The sequence below is a fragment of the Hemitrygon akajei genome, chromosome 20 (assembly GCF_048418815.1).
Source record: "Hemitrygon akajei chromosome 20, sHemAka1.3, whole genome shotgun sequence".
Taxonomy (NCBI): domain Eukaryota; kingdom Metazoa; phylum Chordata; class Chondrichthyes; order Myliobatiformes; family Dasyatidae; genus Hemitrygon; species Hemitrygon akajei.
Window position 1 is genome coordinate 31,321,633 of NC_133143.1, and position 23,893 is coordinate 31,345,525.

The 23,893-nt window shown below is 40.7% G+C and overlaps 3 protein-coding genes across 8 annotated transcripts in view; 2 read left to right on the forward strand and 1 right to left on the reverse strand.

Moving 5' to 3' along the window:
* The window catches only part of LOC140713692 (uncharacterized), a 32,926-nt gene extending 10,505 nt beyond the window's left edge, over nucleotides 1-22,421 (forward strand). The window contains exons 2-3 of one of the 5 annotated variants that reach the window (XR_012095709.1): nucleotides 9,608-9,933; nucleotides 11,445-11,601. Coding sequence is in view for 2 of the 5 variants with exons in the window: in XM_073024086.1 (XP_072880187.1) it covers nucleotides 20,886-21,115 (230 nt within the window). In the remaining 3 variants the exon portion in view is untranslated. Of the gene's footprint in view, nucleotides 1-7,435; nucleotides 7,879-9,607; nucleotides 9,934-11,444; nucleotides 11,602-20,885 lie in introns of those variants that run through there. The other 4 variants (XR_012095708.1, XR_012095710.1, XM_073024086.1 and 1 more) reach the window with 4 other exon arrangements.
* Nucleotides 10,380-11,435, forward strand: LOC140714001 (rab GTPase-binding effector protein 1-like). The gene is made up of 2 exons (XM_073024675.1): nucleotides 10,380-10,473; nucleotides 10,611-11,435. The coding sequence occupies exons 1-2, from the start codon at nucleotides 10,380-10,382 to the stop codon at nucleotides 11,291-11,293; spliced, it is 777 nt and encodes a 258-aa protein (XP_072880776.1). The 3' UTR covers nucleotides 11,294-11,435.
* LOC140713690 (genetic suppressor element 1-like) overlaps nucleotides 16,343-23,893 on the reverse strand; it is a 245,352-nt gene continuing 237,801 nt past the window's right edge. For both annotated transcript variants that reach the window (XM_073024082.1, XM_073024083.1), the window contains exons 15-16: nucleotides 22,960-23,063; nucleotides 16,343-18,212 (exon numbers count right to left, since the gene is read on the reverse strand). In XM_073024082.1, coding sequence (XP_072880183.1) covers nucleotides 18,069-18,212; nucleotides 22,960-23,063 — 248 coding nt within the window. In that variant the 3' untranslated portion in view covers nucleotides 16,343-18,068. The remainder of the gene's footprint in view (nucleotides 18,213-22,959; nucleotides 23,064-23,893) is intronic.

Here is a 23,893-nt window from a genome sequence, read left to right on the forward strand (position 1 = left end):
AGCAAAATCTTGCAGAACTGTGATTTGAACATCAGTTTACTCTTTGCCCTCAGACTTCACGCCTTGATCAAATCAAGCAAATTGTAAAAACCTAAACAAAACACATGGAACATGAACTGCAAAGTCCCCAAAAGTTAGCCACAGATATAGAGCCCATTTAGCGCTGAGGTGAGTGAATCCTGATCTAGGGGCTCAATGGCTGTGGGCAACAACTCCTCCCATACCTGGCACAGCAGGACCCAAGACTCCTGCACCTCTGCCCGATGGTAGTAGCAAGAAGAGAGGGTGATTAACCAAAAGCAGGCAGAACAGCACCTGTTCATTTTCCACTCTTGTTCTTGATGATTTTTTTCTTGCTCACCGTGGAGTAATGGAGCCCACCACGAGTTTGTCTTCCTCCATCAGACCTCAAATGCAACGGCCACCCCCAGTGGCCAACTCAGTCGAAACTGCACTCTCAAGAGTATAGTTTGTCAACGCCCCCAGGTGATTAGAAGCACCAGATCACTTAGTCAGTTCAAAGGAACATCCTTAAAAGAAAAACTACAGGCTGTAGACTGCAGTGATCGCATTTCAGTAGAAGAAGTGTATCTAGTAGTTTCGTGGGCTGTCTGCAAAACTTCACCAATATTTGCTGACACCAGCTTTCTAAAGTGTTTGCGTCCCCCCAAAGTGTACTACCATTCCTTTTACTATTAACTACATTCTGTGTCATCAAACGTCTTGGAACAGAAAGGACATAATTTCAAAGTCCAGTTCAAGAACATATATAAAAATTTGCAGTGATTCTGAAACAAGTCCTTGGGAGTCAATTTACTTCTTTTCTGAAGAATTATCATTTACTCTGTCTCTGCACTCTCTGATTCATAGACAATGTAATATAAACAGTTTTTAATTTTGCTAATTAGTTTATAATATAGTGCTTAATCAAACGCCTTTTGAAAATTCATATATGCAGAACTAACAACCCTTCTATATTTCTCTATCAACACACTGAATCAAATTTGCTATGAATGATAGTGCCTACAAACAGTATTTTCCCAGGGAACATTGAATTTTGCCATAGCTTATTAATTCTGCAAGTTTTCCTATTAGAAGCAGAATCAGAATCAGGTTTATTATCACCGGCATGTGACGTGAAATTTGTTAACTTAGCAGCAGCAGTTCAATGTATAATCTAGCAGACAGGAAAAAATAATATATAAACAAGTAAATCAATTATGTATATTGAATAGATTTTTTTAAAAGTGCAAAAGCAGAAATACTGTATATTAATAAAAAGTGAGGTAGTGTCCAAAGATTCAATGTCCATTTAGGAATCGGATGGCAGAGGGGAAGAAGCTGTTCCTGAATCACTGAGTGTGTGCCTTCAAGCTTCTGTACCTCCTACCCTATGGTAATAGTGAGAAAAGGGCATGCCCTGGGTGCTGGAGTTCTTTAATAATGGGTGCTGCCTTTCTGAAATACCGCTCCCTAAAGATGTCCTGGGTACTTTGTAGGCTAGTGCCCAAGATGGAGCTGACTAGACTTACAACCTTCTGCAGCTTCTTTCAGTCCTGTGCAGTAGCCCCTCCATACCAGACAGTGATGCAGCCTGTCAGAATGCTCTCTATGGTACAACTATAGAAGTTTTTGAGTGTATTTGTTGACATTCCAAATCTCTTCAAACTCCTAATATAGTCGCTGTGGTGCCTTCTTTATAACTACATCATTATGTTGGGACCAGGTTAGATCCTCAGAGATCTTGACACCCAGAAACTTGAAGCTGCTCACTCTCTCCATCTGATCCCTCTATGATCAGAGGGATCGTATGTGTTCCTTTGTCTTACCCTTCCTGAAATCCACAATCAGCTCTTTTGTCTTACTGACGTTGAGTTCCAGGTTGTTGATGTGGCACCACTCCACTAGTTGGCATGACTCACTCCTGTATGCCCTCTCGTCACCACCTGAAATTCTACCAACAATGGTTGTATCATCAGCAAATTTATAGATGGTATTTGAGCTATGCCTAGCCACACATTATGAGTATATAGAGAGTAGAGCAGTGGGCTAAGCACACACCCCTGAGGTGTGCCAATGTTGATCGTCAGCGAGGAGGATATGTCATCACCAATCCACACAGATTGTGGTCTTCTGGTTAGGAAGTCAAGGATCCAATTGTGAGGAAGGTACAGAGGCCAAGGTTCTGCAATTTCTCAATCAGCATTGTGGGAACGATGGTATTAAATGCTGAGCTATAGTTGATGAGCAGCATCCTGACATAGGTGTTTGTGTTGTCCAGGTGGTCTAAAGCCGTGTGGAGAGCCATTGAGACTGTGTCTGCCATTGACCTATTGTGGTGATAGGCAGATTGCAATGGGTCCAGGTCCTTGCTGAGGCAGGAGCTCAGTCTAGTCATAACCAGCCTCTCAAAGCATTTCATCACTGTCGATGTGAGTGCTACCGGGCGATAGTCATTTAGGTAGCCCACATTATTCTTCTTTGGCACTGGTATAATTGTTGCCTTTTTGAAGCAAGTGGGAACTTCTGCCTGTAGCAGTGACAGGTTGAAAATGTCCTTGAATACTCCTGCTAGCTGGTTGGCACAGGTTTTCAGAGCTTTGCCATGTACTCCATCAGGACCTTCTGCCTTGCGAGGGTTCACTCTCTTTAAAGACAGTCTAACATTGGCCTCTGAGAAAAAGATCACAGGGTCATCAGGTGCAGCAGGGATCTTCACAGCTGTAGTTGTGTTCTCCCTTTCAAAACCTGCATGGAAGGTGTTGAGTCCATCTGGTAGTGAAGCATCGCTGTCATTCATGCTATTGGGTTTTGCTTTGTAGGATGTAATGTCTTGCAGACCCTGCCTGAGTTGCCGTGCATCCGATGTTGCCTCCAACCTCGTTCAAAATTGTCTGATATTACAAATATCAGACATATTTGTGACTGCCACACCAATCACTCATATCTTTATTTTAACATTTTAATCATATACAGCACGTTTAATTTTAAAAGCAGACATTTTTGTCTCCTAATTCATTACTATTGTGTAAAATCAGGTTTGTGATGAATGCATGCTCACAAACCAAATTACAGAAAGCAAAGGCTTAAGTTACATATTTTGTGCAGAGCACGAGGCAGTCCAAAAACTTTAATAAAACCTGACAATGCTTATATAATTGTTTCTGAGCACCTCTCACAATTTTCTATCCAAGTTCTTTGAATGGCCTCTGTGCTCTCTCATTCACTCACAGCAGGTGAGGCATGATACATAACATATTAAAATATATACATGGGGTCAGTTGTTGATATCTGACATTGATGCTGCCAATAGTTTTTTTATTGCACCTGTGCATATATATATATTGCATGTGTGCATGGTAATAACATCTCTTCGCTGACGATCAACACTGGCACACCACAGGGATGAGTGCTTAGCCCACTGCTCTGCTCTCTCTACACCCATGACTGTGTGGTGAGGCACAGCTCAAATTCCATCTATAAATTTGCTGATGATGCAACCATCCTTGGCAGAATCTCAGATTGGGACGAGAGGGCGTACAGGAGCGAGATACACCAGCTGGTTGAGTGGTGTCGCAGCAATAACCTTGCACTCAATGTCAGTAAAACTAAAGGTTGTGGACCAGAAAGGGTGAGATGAGGGAACACCTACCAGTCCTCATAGAGGGATCAGAAGTGGAGAGAGTGAGCAGTTTCCAAGTTCTTGGGTCTCAATATCTCTGAGGATCTAACCTGGTCCCAACATATTGATACAGCTATAAAGAAGGCAAGACAGTGGCTATATTTCATTAGGAGTTTGAGGATACTTGGTTTCTCACCGAAAACTTCTACAAATGTACCGTGGAGAACATTCTGACAGGCTGCATCACTGTCTGGTATGGGGAGGGGTGAGGGTCTACTGCACAGAACCAACAGTAATCACTATCATGGGCTCCAGCCTCCGTAGTTTCCTAGACACCTTCAAGGAGCGGTGTCTCAGAAAGACAGCATCCATCATTAAGTACCCCCACCACCCAGGACATGTCCTCTTCTCATTGTTACCATCAGGAAGGAGGTACAGAAACTTGAAAACACACCCTCAATGATTCAGAAACAGCTTTCCCCCTCTGCCATCTGATTTCCAAATGGGCATTGAACAGTACCTCACCTTTTTTTATTATTTCTGTTTTTGCCCTACCATTTTTAACTTAATTATTTAATATACATGCATATACATAAATGTAATTCATTTATTTTTTCTATATTTATCATGCATTGCATTGTACTGCTGCCACTAAGTTAACAAATTTCATGACATAATACAGTGATATTAAACCTGATTCTGATATGAAGATAAACTTGATTTTGACTACATTAGACATGTAACCTAAAGATTCCCCATGGGAATTATAAAATAAAATCAATTCTGATGAGAGGTCATCAATCAGAAATTTTTACTTTGCCGACATTTGGTGCCTGATGGCATATCCAGTATTTCCTGGGTTCCAGCCTGCTCAGTGTTTATTTTCATTCTGGCACGAATTTGGAAAATTTGCAATGTCTCTACTAGTCACAGTTCCACGTCTCACCACCGGGTGGTGCTGGGGAACCTAATAAAGTCATTCAGGTCTTTCTCATTGCTCTTGCTGGAAATCTAAAGTAAAATAGTCCTGACGAAGGGTCTCGGCCCGAAACGTCGACACTGCTTCTTCCTATAGATGCTGCCTGGCCTGCTGTGTTCCACCAGCATTTTATGTGTGTTGTAAAATATTTTTATAAATTTTTGATACTTTGTGATATATTTTTCTTTTAATTTATTGAGCTATAAACTGGTGGAAAATAGATCACTATTTTAGGACACTATATACCAGAAGTCAGACTGTAGCTCTCGACTAATATGAAGGGCTGACCTATTTTTTTTAAGGCCTAAGTCCAGGAGCCATTCAGCTTTAGTTTTTTTCTGGCTTTCAGTAGCTGGTCTGAACCTTGATTTCATTGGTCTGCTAAAGACTCCTTATGCCAAAATCTGTTAACCTTTGATATAAAATTGCTATTGTTTTAGTCATCTTCTTTGAAAGCAAGGCACTAAATTGGAAGAATTGTACTTAGAATTCTTCCTGTTTAGTACAATGTATTTAGTGCTCATGATGTGTTCTGCTCTACACTGAAGAAACCAAATGCAGTTCAGCTGTCTGCTTTGCAGAAGACATTTATTCGGTTTGCAAGGCTGAGTCTAAGCTTCCAGTTCTCTGTAAATTTAAAGCAACAAACAATCTGCTGGAGGAATTCAGCAAATTAAACAACATCAGCAGGAGGAAAGCCACTATCAAAGTTTCCAGTCAAAACCCTGCACAGGGTTTTGTAAATATATTTCTCCATCCCACTCCCACTCTATCCTGTTTTCAGTCTCCCACGCCCAGTACTAGCCTGAGTTAATCTTTCATCTGGTTATGTTATATACATAGAGTATCGAGCGATACAGCACAGATAAAGGGTCTTCAGCCTGACATGTTCCTGGCAGATATGGGAGCTTGTAGGGCAACTGTTCACTCCCAGTGAAAACAATACGCTGTAGGTCTCAGGCTGAGTTTTCAATGGTCATCACAATGGAAAATGCATCTGTAATTGTATCTTCACTAAGCTCAGATTTTCTGTTCGTATTAGTGCTGAACTGCATGCTGTCACCACTGATCCCTTGACCGGTGTGCAGCAGACAGTGGCTTGGGGCCACTCTTGACATGGGACACGATTAGGCCAGACTATTGTGTGGGGGCTGTAAGGGCAGAGAGCGGATCGCTGCGTCTTCCTGCCCTTGTGTTTTACCCGCCTTTTGTTCAGCCTTTCCTTTGGCTGCATTGAGAGCATTGACTTGCTTCCCAGTGTCAGCAGTCAACAGACACTCAGAAGTTCAGTTTTAGCATATGATTTGGTATCAATGTAGAACATTTGATGGACTTTACCCAATCTCACACAGTTTTCTGAGGAATTTTAGTGCAGCAAAAGAGGGGGAACACATAATTTATATATTATAGACAATAGACAATAGGTGCAGAAGTAGACCATTTGGCCCTTCGAGCCTGCACCGCCATTTTGAGATCATGGCTGATCATCTACTATCAATACCCGGTTCCTGCCTTGTCCCCATATCCCTTGATTCCCCTAACCATAAGATACCTATCTAGCTCCTTCTTGAAAGCATCCAGAGAATTGGCCTCCACTGCCTTCCGAGGCAGTACATTCCAGACCCCCACAACTCTCTGGGAGAAGAAGTTTTTCCTTAACTCTGTCCTAAATGACCTACCCCTTATTCTCAAACCATGCCCTCTGGTACTGGACCCTCCCAGCATCTGGAACATATTTCCTGCCTCTATCTTGTCCAATCCCTTAATAATCTTATATGTTGCAATCAGATCCCCTCTCAATCTCCTTGATTCCAGCGTGTACAAGCCCAGTCTCTCTAACCTCTCTGCGTAAGACAGTCCTGACATCCCAGGAATGAACCTTGTGAATCTACGCTGCACTTCCTCTACAGCCAGGATGTCCTTCCTTAACCCTGGAGACCAAAACTGTACACAGTACTCCAGGTGTGGTCTCACCAGGGCCCTGTACAAATGCAAGAGGATTTCCTTGCTCTTGTACTCAATTCCCTTTGTAATAAAGGCCAACATTCCATTAGCCTTCTTCACTACCTGCTGCACTTGCTCATTCACCTTCAGTGACTGATGAACAAGGACTCCTAGATCTCTTTGTATTTCTCCCTTACCTAACTTTACACCGTTCAGATAATAATCTGCCTTCCTGTTCTTACTCCCAAAGTGGATAACCTCACACTTATTCACATTAAACGTCATCTGCCAAGTATCTGCCCACTCACTCAGCCTATCCAAGTCACCCTGAATTCTCCTAACATCCTCATCACATGTCACACTGCCACCCAGCTTAGTATCATCAGCAAACTTGCTGATGTTATTCTCAATGCCTTCATCTAAATCGTTGACGTAAATCGTAAACAGCTGTGGTCCCAATACCGAGCCCTGTGGCACCCCACTAGTCACCACCTGCCATTCCGAGAAACACCCATTCACCGTTACCCTTTGCTTTCTATCTGCCAACCAGTTTTCTATCCATGTCAATGTCTTCCCCCCAATGCCATGAGCTTTGATTTTACCCACCAATCTCCTATGTGGGACCTTATCAAATGCCTTCTGAAAATCCTATGTGGGACCTTATCAAATGCCTTCTGACTCATAAGTATGTAAGAAAACGTAATTGGGAGAAATGTATATAATTCACACCCACTGACATTGAGTTGGGCTTTCGCTTTAAGAGGCTGTTCTGACATGATGACATTGTTCTATAAGGATTTTTAGCGTACTTTTGTGATTAGGTTTTGGAGTTCAGTAAGATGTGTCACAGGTTCCACATAAAACACCTCACTTTGTTTTATTTGTGAAAGCCTACATTGGTGACCCCGATGCTCTAGGATGATTCCAGAGTTATTGAATGTGTCGCACATTCTCCACGACAGTTGATTATTAATCCTACTAAATGCTAGTTTGGGTTGTCAACCGTTGCCTTTCACGGCCATCACATCTTCACAGCAAGTGTGAACACCCTCCCATCAAAGGTAGCCGCTATTACGGATTTCCCACCGCTGAACACTACTGAAAATCTACAGGAGTTTTTAGGCATGGTGAGTTTCAATCACACTTCATTCTGTGGGCTGCTGAACTCATGGTCCCCCCTGTATAGTGTGCTTAAAGGCAATACCTCTAATTAAGTGCTTGTGTGGTCAGCAGACTTGTCCAGGGCATTTAATGATACCAAATGAGTTCTTTCTAACATGGCCCTACTGGCGACCTGCTCCCCAACATACCCATAGCCATTACTGCTGAGGGTTCAGACAATACTGTGGATGCTGCGCACAAACAACTGGTTGGAAGCATGTGGCAGCTGCTCACGTTCTTCAGCCAGTAGCTCCGCCCCCCTGAAAGGAAATACCGCACGTTTGACCGTGAGCTTCTCGATCTCTATCTGGCTATCCGCCATTTTTGTTTTCTTTCAGAGGGTCGCCATTTCACAGCGTTGATTGACTACAAACCCCTCGTGCATGCGATGGCCAAAATATCAGCCCCTTGGTCTGCATGGCAGCAATGCCACCTGGCCTATGTATCCAAGTTCACAATGAACCTAAAACATCATCAAGGAGAAAAATAATGGCATGTCTGATTGCCTCTCACGGCCAGCCATTCAGGCCATGCACATTGGGGTTGAATATACTGGCATGGGAGCTGACCAAGTTACTGCAGTCTGTATGGTGTGGAAATTAACTATCATGTTCAGGCACAACTGGCACCTTTTGAAGTCCCTGAGTGATGATTTGACCATGTCAATGTGGATCTTGTTGCTCTTTCTCCTCCCTCCCACAGTTCCACACACCTTCTTAACATGATGGACCGTACCACCGATAGGCCAGAGGTCGTCCCTCTATGGCCGCAGACATGGTTTGGGCGTTCATCAGTACCTGGATAGCTCGGTTTGGTTTCCCATCTGATATTTCCTTTGCCTGCAGTCTCTGATTCATTTGAGACCTCTGGGCTGCGATGGGCAAGAACCTTCACATTAGGTTACATCACACCACAGTGCATCACCTGCCATACAATGGCCTATACAAGTGGTTTCACCGTTTCTTAAAGGCTGCTCTGGGGGCTTCCCTGACTGATGAGGGCTGGCATGATCGTCTCCCATGGGTGCTGTGGGGGCTCAGAATTGCCCCAAAAGAGGACCTGTGGTTGTCCCTAGCTGAGTTGGTATATTGACAGCCACTATGAGTGCCAGGTGATTTCATTCCTAACATCATGACCAACTGGTGTTCCACCCCCCTCAGTAAATTCAATTCCTTTTCACTTATTCCTACCTCCAATCATGGTATGCAGCCCTCTTGGATTCCTGTTGACCTACATCCCACCTAGTTTTTCATCTGCCATGACACACACCAACATCCCCCTACACCCCCGTACGATGGCACGTTCCATGTTTTGGAACGGGAAGGAAAGACTTTTATCATAAATAAGAGGGGTAAACCTGAACATATTTTGGTAAATCACCTAAAACTGGCCCACCAACATTTGGCATCACAATACAATCATGAGCATGTCAAAGCACCTCTGGATGAGCCAGAGACACCAGCAGTTCCTTCCCCTGTGGAACACAGGACCTGAGCTGGGCAGCTCCTCTGAGCTCCAGAGGGGCTCACAATGCCAGTTTTAGTGAATCCTGGGGGGCAGGGCTGTGTAGGATAATGTGACTGGGAGAAATATACATAATTCACAACCACCGACATTGAGTTGAGATTTCACTTTAAGTGGCTGGTCTGAACATGATGGCATTGTTATGGAAGGATTTTTAGCGTGCTTTTGGAGCTCAAAGAAATGTGTTACGGATTTCATTAAACATAAAACTCCTCACTTTGATTTATTTGTTGTGGTGATATCGCGTTCAATAATGTGCCAGTAGATGATTGGACAGAGCACTGAGCATGCACAGGATTGCTAGAATGTTCCAACACGTGGCTGGGTTGAGACGTGTTTGTTTATTATCGTAAATAAAAGTTCTCTAATTCTTCCAGAATATGATTCTTCATTGTTAACCCATGGTACACTTAAACAGAAGTAACATAACATGGTGTCAGGAGTGGTTCGGGAAGAATAATACGGGAGAATCGAGAATCGAAGATAATCGATAAAAAAGAAGAAAAAAAAGTTCTAACTGTAAATGGTAAAATGAAGGGTTACAACCCCCATCAAATCTTCAGCTGACTGGCAATGTAGCTGAGAATTGGAGGATATTCAAGCAACAGTTTGAACTGTACTTATCAGCGATCGATTATGAAGAAATATCGTAAAAAACCAAAGCTGCACTCCTGCTCCATGTAATCGGAATGATGCAGCAGAGGTATATAATAATTTTGTCTTTGAAGCTGGAGATAATTTCAATTTAAAATCAATAATGGACAGATTTGAAGTATTTTGTATACCTAAGCGTAATTTAACGTATGAGTGATGTAAATTCTTCACATGTGCTCAGAGAGCTGCTAAAAAATTGATCAGTATGTTACTGAGTTAAGAAAGCGTAGTAGAACATGTGAATTTGGATTGCTCACAGACTCTCTCATTAAAGATAGAATTGTTTGTGGTATTCGAGATAATGCTCTGAGAGAAAGGCTATTGAGAGAGCAAGATTTAAATTTTGAAAAAGCTTTGGCACTTTGCAAAGCTTCTGAAACCGTGACGTTGCAGGCTGAAGAGCTTTTTGTCAAAAACTGCAAAGTAAAGGCTGTAAAAAAGCACAAATGTATCAAGAAATATAATAATACATCGACAAAACCGACAGAGAGCAAGATGGCATTTGAAAGAAAAAAGTCACATAATCGCTGTGTGCGGGAACATCGTCCAAATCAGTGTCCTGCATATGGCAAAATTTGCAATGTCTGCGGTAAGATTAATCATTTTTCACGCTGTTGTAAAAGTAGAAAGAAGGAAAATAAAATTAAACAAGTAAATGCTGTGCTTGGAGATGAACGTGAGGAGTTTTACATAGATGTGCTTTGTGAAAATAAACGAATATAAAAGTGACTGGGTATTCAGGTGCAGACATTCCAGTTAAAGGAACATGCGTGGCAAAGGTATCACACAAAAATATTGTGCACACGCTTTCATTTGTGGTCGTGCCAAAAACTGTATGGTCAATTCTGGGTTTATCTGCCTGTGAAAGACTTAATTTGGTGAAAAGAGTTTTAGTCTTGGATGGTGATACAGAGCTGAAGAGACAGAATGTTGCATTACAGTTGGCAGAAGGTGATGTAACTCGACTGCAGGTCCAGCTCGTGGAGGCAAATGCTGACATGCAGAATATGAAAGCTGTAGCTGCAGTGTCTGAGATGACCAAACAGGAGGCAATTGATGATGTGAAAAAGCAATGGCAGGAGGAGGTTGCTTCAATGCAAGCGATAATGAAAGAGTCACTGAGAGAACATGAGATTCAGTTCCATCACTGTCTAGAGCAAGAAAGCTCACAGTGGGCACAGTATAAGGAAGAAGTGAAAGCACAAGTGAAAGAATTGAGAAGTTTTATTGAAATGATGAAGTCTCAGCATAAAAAAGAGATTACACAGTTAATGAATGAATTTGATGAAGAAGATTTCATTCGTATTTCATTACAAATGGAAGTGGAACATGAATTGACTGGTCTAAGGAGACATTTATCTGAAGGACAAGGAGACAAAGTGAGGATACAAGATAAAATGAACACATGAACACAGACCAGATCACACATGGTCCAAACAGAGGAGGGAGCAGTATTAAGAAGAAATCGCAAAGACCTTAAGAAAGAGCCAACTTCAGAGTTTTGGTTATTTGATATAGACCTGTTTTGATTAACTTTGTTAATTGTTTTTTCTTTTTAAGGAAAGGAAGATGTGGTGATATCACGTGCAATGACGTGCCAGTACATGATTGGACAGAGCACTGAGCATGCGCAGGATTGCTAGAATGTTCTAGCACGTGGCTGGTTGAGACGTGTTTGTTTATTACTGTAAATAAAAGTTCGCTAATTCTTCCAGAATATGATTCTTCATTGTTAACCCACAGTACGTTTAAACAGAAGTAACAAAACATTTGTGAATGCCTACAAGTGTTCCTATGCAAAAAAAACCCATTAGATGCCTTGGATTTGACTTACCCACTTCAACTCATGAATTTCTCTCAGTGCTCAGCTCACTTATGGATTTTCCACATGAAATGTCTGGTTTCACTGTCTTATGTTTCTTAACCAGAGAGTCTACAGGTGGAATTTTGCAACTTAAAAGGGCTGTTCTTGAACTGAGAGAATTTTATTGTTTTGTCATTTTAGTTTCAACACAAGCCGAAACAGTTAAATCTAGAACCTGGATCACAGAAAATCTATTTCCTCTTTTTATGTGAATCAACACATAAAACATTGTTTGTGGTCATGTTTTGAACTTTTTGCGTGCATTTCCCTTTAGGAAATTGGACAGGGAATTTCCTGGTGCAATTTATCCTCACTCTGATGTCATTTCATCATTGTATTCTGCCCACATAATGATGCAATTAACGTACCGAGTGCCTTCTTCCCTTAATCGCAGAAATTGGATGAAAAGAATGTGATTTATGATCCGTGTAATCAACACATAGTTCAACAGGGAACACATCATGATGAAAGTAATGAAACCTGCGTGTTTCCCTCTGGGTTATCAATTTTCTATGTCTCTCCACTGTGCATCTGTACAAGTTTGTCAACGTTTTAGATGACATGCCGAATCTGCGCAAACTTTTCAGAAAGTAGAGGATTGCCATGCCTTTTTGTTGGTGGTACTTATGTGCTGGTGCAAGGATAAATCTTCTGATTTGATAATACCAAGGGATTTAAAGTTATTGTCTATCCAGGAGGAGGTTTAGAACACTCTCTATATTCCCCGCCCTCCAAAAGAATAGAAGCTCTCTTATGAATAATGGAAAGAAACACGCACAAAATGGTGGAGGAACTTAGCAGGTTAGACAACATCTACGGAGAGGAATAAACAGTTGATATTTTAGGTTGTGTCCCTTCATCTACCTTATTGTTGCGTGAAACTGAATCTATCAACAGCAGCTATAACAGACTCCCCAAAAGTGATCTAATTAAGTACGGGCCTTTTAAGTAGGCCTGCTTCCTCCTGTTAGGGCCTCTTTTCTGTAAATGTGCCATGCTATTTCTTCATTATATGTGTGTGATCGATTTGCAGCTGCAACACCAGTTGCATAGGTATGAAAGTTGTCATCACTATTGCAACATTACTCATCACACACATAAAACATGCTATCCTGTCAGATGATGGAAAATTTATGCACAGTAATATCATTCAGTAGTCAAAGCTGTACGTCAATTCATATATGAATCATGTGCCATACAACTGTTTCTGACAGAAAATGTGACAGCAGGATAAATATTTGCCATGGGGCAAGTGAAATCTTCCCAGTTTCTTTTTGTTTTGCCATGTAGTCTTTTACATTCATCTGAAGGAACTGGGGCTTGACTTAACATTTCAACCAAAGTGTAGCTACTCCCATGACTAGCACATTTAATCTAGATTAGGTGTTCAAACCTCTGGAGGGAGACAAACCAATATCCATCTAATACAGAGGTTACAATGCTACCAGGAGAGTGTTGCATGTCACTAGGTACAATACCAATGTTTTCTGGACTTAAAGACATTGAGAAAGATTTTTCTTGTTTGGAAGATGACAGGTAATAATGGAACAGGAAATAATGAAGACTAAGCTATTTTCTCATAAAAGTTTAAGTTGAATTATTTGAAACGACAGGGCAACACATACAAAATTTTAGAGGAATTCATTAAGTCAAGCAGCATCTATGAAAATGAATAAAACAGTCAATGTTTTGGGCTAAGGGTCTTCTCGGGACTGGAAAGGAAGGGGGAAGATGGCAGAACAAAAGATGGGGGAAGGGGAAAGAGGACTAGTTGGAAGGTGATAGGTGAAGTCAGGAGAGTGGAAAAGGTAAAGGAATAGAGAAGACAAAATGTGATTGGAGAGGAGAGTGGACTGTGGGAGAAACAGAAGAAGGAGGTGTTCCAGGGTGAGGTCACATGCAGGGGCCAGAGTGGGGATAGAAGAAGAGGGTAAAAAATTTTCGGAAGGAGAAATCGATGTTCACGTCGTCAGGTTGGATGCTACCTAGTATATGGGGTGTTGCTCCTTCACCCTGACAGTGGCCTCATCATTACAAGAGAGGCGGCAGTGGACAGACATGTTGGAACGGGAATGGGGACAATAATTAAAATGGTTGGCCACCAGAAAATTCTGCCTTTGGCAAATAGAGTGGAGGGGCTTGCCAAAGTGCCTCTCCCCCAATTTACATCAGGTCACACTAACAGGGAGGAGGCTGCATCAGGAGATCTGAATACAGCAGATGACCCCAACAAATTCGCAGGTGAAGTGTTGGCTGACCAGGAAGGACTGTTTTGGGCCTTGCATAGAGGTAATGGAGGAGGTAAATTGGCAGGTATAGCATTTCTGTCACTTTCAGGAATATGTGCCGCAAGGGAGATTAGTGGAGAGGGACAAATGGATCCCAGCAGAAAGCAGAGAGAAGGTAAAGATGTATTTTGGGGTAGGATCCCACTGAAGATAGCACAAGTTGCAGAGAATGATGTGTTGGATGCGGAGGCTCATGGGGTGGTAGGTGAGGACAAAGATGAACTCTATCCTATTAAGGTGTTGGCAAAATGGGGTGAATGTGGGTGTCCAGGAAATGGAGGAGATGCAGGTGAGAGCAGCATCAATGCTGGAGGAAGGGACGCCCCGTTCTTTGAAGGAGGAGGACATCCTCATCCTGGAAACATTTGCCGCAGAGACGAAAGAGCTGAGAAAAGGGAATAGCATTTTTACAGCGAGACAGGATGGGAGGAAGTTTAGTCAAGATAGCCGTGGGAATTGGTAGGTTTATAAAACACGGTGATAAATGGTTTGTCCAGAGAAGGTGACTGAGAGATTGAGAAAAGGGAGAGAGGTGTCAGAAATGGACCAAGTAAATTTAAGGGTAGGGTGGAAGTTGGAGGCAAAGTTAATTAAATTGTTGAGCTCAGCATAGGCACATGAAGCAGCACCAATGCAGTTGTTAACATAGTGCAGAAAGAGTAGAGGAGCATTACCAGGGAAGGGGCAGGCATAGCTGGGGCTCATGCGGGAGCCCATGGCTGCCCCTTGAGTTTAGAGGAAGTGGGAGGATCCGAAGGAGAAATTGTTGAGGATGAGGACCAATTCTACCAGATGGAGGAGGGTGGTGGTGGAGGGGAATTGGTTGGATCTTTTGTGGAGAAAGAGGCGAAGAGCTTTAAGGCCTTCTTGATGGGGGATAGAAGTGTATTGGAACTGGACATCCATGTTGAAAGTGAGGCGATGAGGGCCAGGGAATTGAAATTTGTTGAGGAGATCAAGAACATGTGAAGTGTCATGGATATAGGTGAAAAGGGACTGAGCCAAGAGGGATAGAATGGAATTGAGGTATGCAGCCATGAGTTCAGTGGGGAAACTGAAATATCTGAAACAACTGCAAATAAATTAGGGTTGTATGGAATACAGTGGATTAAAGTTAATTCAGACACAAGGAAACCAATACATTTTGGCCCAATTAAGTGGCTGCCCTAACTGGCTGGTTTTATGGAAATAGTTAAAAAGGGATTAAAAAAAAAGACAATCTGAGTAACAAATTATGTATTTAAATGAAATACAGAACAAATTATACTACCAATTCCAGCGCAGTACTAATCAGCTGTGTGATTTCCTAATCGTTATCGATGGAGAAATTCATTTCACATACGCTGCCATGTTAGTAAATGAACAAAATCAGCACAGATACCTGGCACAGATCATGAACTGCCTTCATACAATGCTGTCAATGAATGTACACTCCATATCTTCTTTTTCATTGTAACATTCAACACAAAGGTAGATACCTTCAAATTCTTCATAGTTTCTAACTTGCTGAAGTTGTAAAAATCGTTTCATTTTCACTCTCAGCTGTTTCTGGCTTCTCTAAGCCTGAACTCTTGAAATTGTAGTGAGCAAAACTGTTCTGAATTGTCTTACTGCTTATTTCTCACCAATTATTAGTGACAAAAATCGTTACTTTTTGAACACAAATACATGCAACTGATGCTATTTAAGAACTGTTCAATTGAAGTACAGTGTTGTGCCTAATGGCCATGCAAGCATACATGACTGATGCAAGTTAGAAACTGCTTGGCAACAGTCTGCTGCCCCAATTAAGCGGCAGAGTGTCCCAAATAAGCAACTGCTCCGATTAACCGAAGGCCCAATTAGTTGGAATCCACTGTAACCCATACTGTGTACAGGTATGCATCGCTTACGGTCCATGATACGTTCTGTGAAATCGGACATTATGTATACTAATTTACATGCAGTATCAAGGCACAGGATTGAACACTGAAAGTTGGCAGCTTTAAATGCTATCATAGATTTAAATGGGTGTTAAATTGTAGTGCTTAATCTCTTAAAGACAGGTGATGAAGAAAAGCATTTGTTTTCATTGTATGTAACCAGCTGATTAAAATTGCAGTGAAGAATCTGGAAGATTGAGAATGGATGTAAGGCTAGTGATGCCCTGAATTCCTGTCAAACACAGAATTTGAAACTGGTGTGTGCACTGTGGATGCTCATAATTACACACACGTGGGTTATGTGCACATGTGAATTATAAATACTACGTTTCGAATACACATCACATTAACAGTCCTGATTTAAAAGAAGCTTGATGCATACAAATTTTTTTATTAATAAATGCTTATTTTAGTCACAGCAGACAAAATGAATAAATATTTAAAATCATGACTTAAAGTAATAAATACCTGCTACATTTTGGAAACCACTGCTGTGGTAAAATCTAGGCTTTGCTAACAAACAACTAGGCCAATCTTATCTAAGTATGCGACAGTTGGTTTGTTCATTTGACCAATATTTAACATAATGAATAAATGAAAAGCAACTTAGTTCAGAGGACTTCAAGAAAACAGTCACAATTGCAAATTTTTCTTCTGATAATTTATTTGCGGAACTACTGAAAATAGTCTAAAGCTATCTTTTTAGTAACTGCTACAAAATGCTTAATGGAAGCAAAGTTTTAATAGCACAAGGCTAGTATTTTGAACAAAAATATTTCATTGCACAAAAATGCATCAGATAGTATATAACAATTCTTGTAAAGATTACAGTTATACCTCCTGCAATTAAAATTATTTTAGACTAAATCAACCAACTAGAATTAACTTGAATTTTTGTCTTTATTGGAAACTGAGAAAAATTCATACAGCATATCATGCTAAAAACATCATGATGTTTGGAAATAAAAGCTTTTATGATCCTTATTCAGAGTGAGGCCAGGTTCATTAACCTGTCACCGCAAAATTTCTGCCATAACTAACTTCAATACAACAAAAATATAGAAAGATTACTTCAAATAATTTCTTATATTTAAAGTGGTGTTGTGTTGTAAAAGGTAGTTTTTCCTTAACATTTACATTATTTATGCCACAAAATAAAAATAACAGATCTATTCCTTTACAAAATTCAGTCTCTAGCTCTCTATTTAGCTATTTATTTCATTGTAAATCTGTACCTTTTAATTACCAACAACTGGATTAAAAGCAAACCTGCTGCAAAACATCAACATATACTTTTAACTTTATAATCACTGAACAATGCTATAAATATACAAATCAAAGACTGTTTAATGTGAATATATATAAACATCAAAAGTACAAAGCTCCACGTTCCAGGCAAAGGGTAGCATTAAAGAAAATTACATTAAAGAATGCAGTGAGTACGAGTTCTGAAAGCATTTATTTCAGATTCATCACCACTTTATTTCAACAAAGAAAGTAACCTGAAATAAGTTAACTCTTCTGTTAAAGGGAGGAATTTGGTGACTGTTAAATACTTATTACTTTATCCTTAAAATCTATTGAGGCTACAAATAAAATGAATAGTTTATAATAATTTGTTTAGAAGCTTGCATGTTCAAACTACCTTACGTAATTGGGTTTTGGGCTCATTGTCCTTCTGATACAAACTTACAAAGACGCATTTCCCGCTGCTAAAATTTAAGGAAAACAAAAATATTATTTCCATTTAATACATAAAGGCACTAAGACTAATTATTCATTTATTTAGTGTGGCCTTTACTGCATCATTTAATATAGCACCTGAAGCTTTTAGGTGTCTACATCCTGCTTTGCATTTTAACCCTCAGTGGATCACTGATAAAACTATAGTAGCTTTGGATTAAGCTTGGCTGAGTGGACTAAGCATGCAAGCTGAGCTGTTTGGCAACAGGAATCCCCTGGAGAGCTTCCTTTTGAAAATAACTTGAAAACCTCCACGCTGTATCCTTGAAACAAATGATAATGGTACAAATGGAAGGTAATCAATCTCTTTGAAATGAACAGTTTAAACTCAGAGCACACATTTCCCCCACTAAGGTTTCATCTTTGCTCAGTCAACGTCAAACTCCTCACTTCCCCTGTATGATGATGTTGGCAAGCGATGTGTCAGATCAAGGCACTTGCGTAGATGGCAGAGGGCAGCCTGCTGATGCTGACGCTCCACTTCATATCTCTGCTTACTTAACTGCAAATCCTGCAGGGACAAAATGCGACATGCATAGCTATTTATTTGTGATAACCAACTTCATATTTTTATAAACTGAGGTGGCCAACTTTTAGTCATTCTTGGATCATTGGAGTTGTTAGAAATGCGATTTGCAAATGGTAACTAAAAAATATCTTTCGCCTTGCATATTTTCACAGGCAGGTGATACCTCACCTTAGGCATCAAAGTTCAAAATAAATTAATTATCAAACTACATATATGTCACTATACAATCTTGTGATTCATTTTCTTGTGGGCATACTCAATAATAGAATAGAACCCAAATCATTGAAAGACTGCACCAACTTGGGCGTTCAACCAGTGTGCAAATACAAAAGAAAGAAATATAGTCATAAATACATAAGCAATAAATATCAAGAAATTGAGGTGAAGAATCTTTGAAGGTGAGTCCCTTGGTTGTGGGAACATTTCAATGGTGGGGCAAGTGAAGTTGAGTAATGTTATCCCTATTGGTGTTAGAGCCTGATGGTTGAGAGGCAAGAACTGCTCCTGTACCTCTGGTGGTGTGAGTCCTGAGGCTCTTGTAACTTCTTCTTGATGAGAAGAGAGCATGTCCTGGGTGGTGGTGGTGGGGTGGGGGCTGCTGACGGGTGTTGCTTTCCTGCAACGATGTTTCATGTAGATGTGCTCAATGGACGCCTTTACCCATGATGGACTGGCCTGAATAAACTACTTTTTGTAGGATTTTCTGTTCACGAGCATTGGTGTTTCCACGGCAGGATGTGATGCAACCAGTCAATATACTCTGCACTGCACATCTATAGAAGTTTGTCAAAGTTTTAGAAGTCATGCTGAATCTTTGTAAACTCCTAAGGAAGTAGAGGCGCTGCTGTGCTTTCTTTGTAACTGCACTTACAGAATGTGCAGGGCTCAGGACAGGTCTTCCAAAATGAAGAATTTAAAGCTGCCAATCCTCTTCACCTCTGATCCTCTGATGACTACTGGCTTATGGACCTCCTCCTGAAGTCAATAATCAGCTCCCTGGTCTTGCTGACATTGAGTAAGAGGCTGTTGTTATGTTATGGCACCACTCCCAGATTTTCAATCTCCCTCCTATATGCTGATTTGTTACCTCTTCTGATTTGGCCTATGACAGTGGTATTGTCAGCAAACACTGTGCTTAGCCACACAGGGCAAAGACTGTCTACGTAAAGAAACTTCACAAACAGCTGTCTGATAATGATTCCTAGCGTATGTGATAGTGAATAAGGACATTACAGACAAGCAAAAACAGTGTTGACTGTATCAGTGACACCCCCCTCTCTGATGCTCTAAACAACTTTTATGCATTCTTTGAGGCATGAAGCTCAACACAGCTTAAAAAATGGTACCCCGCCCCCGCCACAGCTAAGCAGCCACTCTCTGTAAAAGCATCAGACATGAGAAGGTGCTCTTTAGAGTCAACCAACCCCCCATAAGGTGACTGGGCCAGACAACATGCCAGGCCGAACACTCAGGAAGCGTGTACACCAGCTCACTGATGTTTACATGGACATCTTCAACACTTCACTCATCCAGGCTGCTTACCCACATGCTACACCTTCAGAACTAAATGACTACTGCCCAATGGCACTGACGCCAAATATCATGAAGTGCTTTGACAGCTGATAATAGCTCATATCAAAAACTCCATTCCTGCCACACTGGACACTCATCAATATGCTCTGCAACAGACACCACAGCACCTGTCATGCATCTAGCCCTAACACAAACAAGAAAACAAGGACACTTGTGTCAAAATGCTGCTTCTGGATCTCATTTCGGCATTCAACACTATTGTCCCACAGACCTTGGTGAACAAACTCCTACTCCTTGGTCCAAATACACCACAGTGCAATTGAGTGCTGGACTTCCTAACAACAGACCTCAAACAGTCAGGATGTACGACTGCTCCTCCATCCCCATTACCTTCAGCACGTGCCACCCAGGGCCATGAGCTGAGCCCACTGCTGTACACCCTGCTCACTCATGACCGCATGGCCAAACACCTGAGCAATCACATCGGCACGTTCGCCGATGACACAACAGTAGTGGGGCTCATCACCAACCATAATGAGATGGCTTACGGACAGCAGGTGGAAGAGCTTGAGACCTGGTACCAGACACATAACTGCTTCCTTAATGTCAACAAGACAAAGGAGATGGTTCACACCACTCACACCCCTCTATACCTCAGCAGCACAGCAGGATCAGAATCAGGTTTATTATCACCGGCATGTGACGTGAAATTTGTTAACTTAACAGCAGCATTTCAATGCAATACATAATCTAGCAGAGAGAAAAAAAAATATTTTTATTTGTTTCAACCTCTTGGTCCGAGAATACATCCTAAAAAATCAAAAAGGTTCCCCAATGCCTCTACTTTCTGAGGAGGCTGAAGAGAGCTGGATTTTGCACATCCATGAGGGCATCTTAACAGGGATCACTGCTTGGTATGGAAACTGGACTGTGGTGGACAGGGAGGCTCTGGGTATTCAAAACACCATCACCACCTCTTTGTTGTTTCCTGTCAGTCACCTTATGTACAGCCTGGTGTCACTTTATGGACATATAATCAATCTATGTATAAAAGCTCTCTGATGTATTTCTATTTATTGCGTGTATCTTTTTATCATTATTATTGTGCTTTTATTTTTGTAGGCTTTCTTGTGATGCATCAGATCTGGGGTAACAATTATTTTGTTCTCCCTACTCTTGAATACAGGAAAATGGCAATCTTGAATCTTGAATCCTGCCAGCCATCAACAGCATACAGCCAGAAGAAGTCCAGCAATATTTTAAAAGATCCACCCACCCTGCTAATGGGCTGTTTGTCCCAATCCTGTCAAGGAGGAGGCTATGTAGCATTCACACCAGGACCACCAGACTAAAAGAGTTATTTTCCCTAAGCAGTGTTGGAGCGTTTTTTTGGGGTTAGCACATATAGCAAATAACTTCAGCTACCAGTCTTCAGATGCAAATTTGAAATCTAAATCTAAAATGTAGCTCTGAACAATGGGTTTCTAACAGTCGTGAACCAAGTTAATTTCGTTATTTGTGTGTATTGGTGTGTCATAGTACGGATGCAGCATCATTTACGAATGTACATACAATCAAGCTATGTGCATAAGCTATCTTTATGTGTATTTTATGATTGTGTTCTTTATTTTATTGTTTTTATTTGTACTGCATCGGATCCAGAGTAACAATTATTTCATTCTCCTTTACACTTGTGTACAGGAAATGATATTGAAATCTTGATACTGGAGCTGGAAATCTGAAATAAAGACAAAATACTGGAACCATTCAGCATATCAGTCAGCATCTATGAAAAGAGAAACAAAGAGAATATTTCATATCATAAGCCTTTTATCAGAACTGGGAAAGAGAGAAAACAAATAAGTTTTAAATTGCAGAGAGCATGAGGGAAAGATGGATGGGACAAGTTTAAATTAAGTTAAATTATGAAAAAGGTTATCTGGTTGATATGTTAATGGGGACAGTTTCTAAGATAGCAACATAAAACCTATGAGATGGGGCAGTTAAAGAACGAAAACACAAACAAAGGAATGCAAAGTTTGCAAAATACAGAACTGTAGGATGTGTCTAGCAGGTTGTACTGATGAACAAAGATAAAGAGAGCCATTTCCACAAGGGATGATTTACAATGAAATACCCGCTTCAGGTAGGTCAGCCATGCACGCACACAGAAGATGAGGTGCTTTTGCTCAAACTTACATTGAACAATGGTGCAGGGGGTCGATGACCGATGGATCAAAGTAGGAATGGAATGGAGAACTGAAGTGGCTAGAAGCTCAAGGTTACCAATGCATACTGAACGCAGATGCTCTGCCAAATGGTCTCCTAGCTGGTTCTCCAATACAGAGAAGACCAAATTTTGGATGGATTTTTTTTTTCTCCAGACTCTCCCTTGAGATCGAGACAGAGAGATCCAAACATGGAAGTATCAGAGATGGACAATATGAAGGTGAGAGCTGATTGGAAATAGGCAGCAAAAGTGATGAGCTTTTCAAAGTGGCTTATGAGTGCAGGAAATTCTTCTGGAGCATTTTGTTTTTTTTTTTAGAAGATCTTCTGCTTTAATAAGATTACTAGATTAAATAATATCTCTGTACATGAAAATGAGTGGTTATAAAGCAAAGATTATGTAACTTTGTAAATCTCTAAGTCCCTCCTGGAATGTATGTGAGGGCAGACATCTCCATCTGACCCTGGAAGTTAATACCTGTGCTGTGATATTCTCTCCTGAGGTAACTTAGATGATAATCTCTTTAGATTACATAGGCTGGTGGAAGAATATAATCAGGTGGGTGTTAAATAACTCAATACCAAACTGGACTTTCCCTTCTGCTCATGAAAAAAAAACATAAAATTTCCTTTCTCTTAGTCTGCACCTGGAAGTAACTCCCTTTGTAAGGTGGTGATCTGGTTGGGTAGACAAACATATCAGTACTACCATCCAGTGAAAAATTTCTTGACAACTAAATATCTACTCTGATTAACAGATAATATTTTAGAGTAATATATTGTATATAGATCTCTGATAATTGAATCAACAATTTTGTTGGAATAAACAGAACTGAAAGGCATATGGATTGCAGAATGTTACATCAAAACTCAAAGGCTCATGTTACGGACAGATACGGTATGTAAAAAAATGTATGTTTGGAAGCTTTATTTTGAGCCATCTGGTAATCATTCAATCATTTCTTACCAACATGTGTGCATTGAGGTGCTCTGCTGTCAAATTCAATTCATGATTTCTTTCCTTAAGACGTTTCAGTTGTTCCTGAAGGATTTGCAGCTCCAGATCTTTTTCTGTGCAACAAAAATGATTTAACAATTGCATTAATAAAAGTTAGATAGGACTGCTTTATCATTTCCGTTCACTACATTTCTTGCCTTATGCATGCCAAGTTTGCAGCATTTACTTTGTTATCCCCGGAATGAAACTGAAGCAATCTCAATCATCTCAATCTTGACTGTCTGTGCAGCATAGTCACATGCTGTGCAGAATGAATTTAAACTACTGAGAAGGGCAGAAATATTCGAGTTACTGAGAGTAAAATAAGGAAGGTAACTACAAAGACATATGACTGATTCAGAAAGGTGTTAAGAACGTGTAACACATGGCCGCGAAGAAGTAAAGAAAGGTAATGAACAAAATTAGAATGAAGCGGGCTGGTAATATTCAGAGAAATAAAGAACCAATAGGAAAACAAATGGAAAGTAAATTTTTACATTCTTTAAACATTTCTTTGTTCCACATTCATCATTTTGATGTTGTTCGTGTTGATCTCAAATTGTACCCTATATTAATATCACCATCTCATAACTATAAAGGTGTGGATAGTGTTTGGAGTGGTTGATAATGACCTTTAATGAAGTGACTTGGCATTAGTTGCTCAGTACCTAGCATGGAAAGCTACCTAACAATACAGAGAGTAGTTGCTTTATTGGAATATCCTCTGTCAAATGGGAAAAAGTGGATAAGAAGCTGTTGACTGATAGAAGAAATGCATTACTTGCCAAGGAGCCAACATCTGGCTCTACTTATAAATAGCATATGGAAACTATCTGAGCAACTGAGTGGGACAGAGCAGATGCAAGTTTCTCATGAAATCACGGAGCTACTACAAAATTAATTG